Here is a 2,345-nt window from a genome sequence, read left to right on the forward strand (position 1 = left end):
GCCCCCTCTTCGGCCCCCACCCCTGGAGCCTCCCCACGTCTCTGGCTCCCCCATGGCGCCCCACCTCACCCCGCATGGCCACATGCCACGCCCTCCGGTCTTACCTCACTCCCCGCCTCCCCCCCGACACTGGGAGCCGCCCCCGGAGGAGCCCACGGACCTCGAGGAGCTGGAGCAGTTCGCCAAGACGTTCAAGCAGCGACGCATCAAGCTGGGCTTCACACAGGGTGACGTGGGTCTTGCCATGGGCAAGCTCTACGGCAACGACTTCTCCCAAACCACCATCAGTCGTTTCGAGGCTCTCAACCTCTCCTTCAAGAACATGTGCAAGCTGAAGCCGCTGCTGCAGAAGTGGCTGGAGGACGCGGACAAGACGGTGACGGACCCCACCACCCTGAGCAACCCCCTCACCTCGCCCGACAACGTGGGCCGCCGTCGAAAGAAGAGGACCTCGATCGAGACGAGCGTGAGAGTGGCGCTCGAGCGGGCTTTCCTCCAGAACCCCAAACCGACCTCGGAGGAAATTGCCATGCTTGCTGACAACCTCTCCATGGAGAAGGAGGTTGTCAGGGTCTGGTTCTGTAACAGGTAAGTACGTACCTTCGTTTCTGGTTCTCTTGAAGGATTGCCCTTTGATAGTGTGAGCGGTTGAGTGTAGCGCACGTCAGTGGAGGCCTCTTCTCCACATGTTGCCAAGGTCAAAAGGGTCTCAACACTATCAAACCTCAACCTTACTACTTGCTATCTCACACGACTCATGTCCACATGCTTGTATGATGAGTCTAGAAGAGGGGTGACTGGGAAACTGGAATAATGTTTCGTTTTTTTTTCTTTTGCAGACGCCAGAAAGAGAAGCGAATAAACCCTCCCACGAGTGGCATGGTGAGCCCGCCGCTGAGTCTCAGCAACACCTCGGTGTTCAGCACTGTACCCATCTCCTCTGCCCTCACCCTCACCAGCCTGGGACAGCCCCCCCTCTCCCCCGTGGGTCCCTTGCCGTCTCCCTTGTCTCTGGTCACTCACAGCTACCCTCCAGCATCGCCACCAGAGTCTGCTTCCACAAAGTCAGAGTAGGTGGGTGCCCGGGCTCCTTGCGAGGCTCTGAGGCCTCCCAGGGCAGCCCCCTGGCACCTACTCTCCCCTGCCACGCCCCGCCCCTCTCGTGCAATGCCTCACCCCTTGGGAGGCGGGGACCTGTGGCTCTACGGGGCACCCCAGGAGTAGCACCAGGAAAAGCAACATTGCCGCCCTCCCTCGCGGGGGGAACCAGCGCCACGAGGACGCTGCGTCGAGAAACGGAATTTTGAGCTCCAGGAGGAGGATCCTGTGTCATTGTTGTTAGTGTGTATGTGTGATGGTGGTAGCCTGGCTGCCACGGACTCACACGGGTCTTGCAAGCCTCACCTAGCCATGGCTGCCAGTAACAGGCGTGATCATATCAGTGTGGCAAGGAGGCGGCCTCGGCGGACCGCGCGGAACATGGGACATTCGCCGCCACGCCCAAGTGCCACTCGGTCGCAGACACGGGCAGAGCCTGGACATTGCCCCGCAGGGCGCCCGCCGTTACGGCAAGTGCAGTGCGAGAACTGACTCCAGAAGGACAGTGAGTAGGCGCTAGGGTGCAGCGGGCTCTCAGAGGCGCGAGTGCATTGCGTTAAGCGGCAGCGTGGCGCGCGGTCGGGCCAGGGCGCTCCCCACGCAGAACCTAACCCTCGGGCGGCGGCGAGGTGCCCCACTCTCGCTCTGTCTCGCTCTTAAGGTCTTAATCTGTCAGCTGTGTCGTTAACAAAGTCTAACTATGTCAAGAAAACGAGGAAAAAGAGATTCTATTACTTTTGAAGTGAAACTCCGGACGGCAAGACAGTGGGGGGCCCAGCCGTGGCCTCGAACGTGAATCTTGGCAGTAGTTTGTAAGCGGAACGGGGTACACCGGGAAAGTGTTTTTATGTGTAGTGGTTAGATAGATGAATGATTTCTGTATTATCATTGGAATACTGTCTATGTGGCTTATTTTATCTATGAGTACTAGTGTAACATTCTAGTAATGTCTACTTAAACAATCTTGCCTAATTCGAAATGAAAGTTCCTGCATATAAAATGAAGTACGTAACTTTTAAGATACCTCAGCCAAACAGTGGTGTTTGTGGGGCGGTCGGGCGCGGTGAGGCTGGCCGATTCCTAGCTGCATTTTTACTGTTGTAGCCTCAGAGCGCGAGGTCCCAGCGCCGCCCCGCCCGCCCGCGCCCACGTGTGTTCTCTACTCCAACGTTGTGATTGTGTAGTCATGGAGTATACTTCCCGTGGATCCATTATGTTAGATTCTTAAGGGCTTAGTGTATCAGCAT

At 57.4% G+C, this 2,345-nt stretch overlaps 1 protein-coding gene across 1 annotated transcript in view; it reads left to right on the plus strand.

The window, feature by feature from the left end:
* LOC119594151 (POU domain, class 2, transcription factor 2-like) overlaps nucleotides 1-2,339 on the plus strand; it is a gene marked incomplete in the record, with an annotated part of 67,768 nt that extends 65,429 nt beyond the window's left edge. Inside the window, 2 exon segments of the mRNA XM_037943220.1 lie at nucleotides 1-588; nucleotides 840-2,339. Coding sequence (XP_037799148.1) covers nucleotides 1-588; nucleotides 840-1,074 — 823 coding nt within the window.
* Nucleotides 2,340-2,345: the final 6 nt, after the last annotated feature.

This window comes from Penaeus monodon, chromosome 33 (assembly GCF_015228065.2).
Source record: "Penaeus monodon isolate SGIC_2016 chromosome 33, NSTDA_Pmon_1, whole genome shotgun sequence".
NCBI classification, from domain to species: Eukaryota; Metazoa; Arthropoda; class Malacostraca; order Decapoda; family Penaeidae; genus Penaeus; species Penaeus monodon.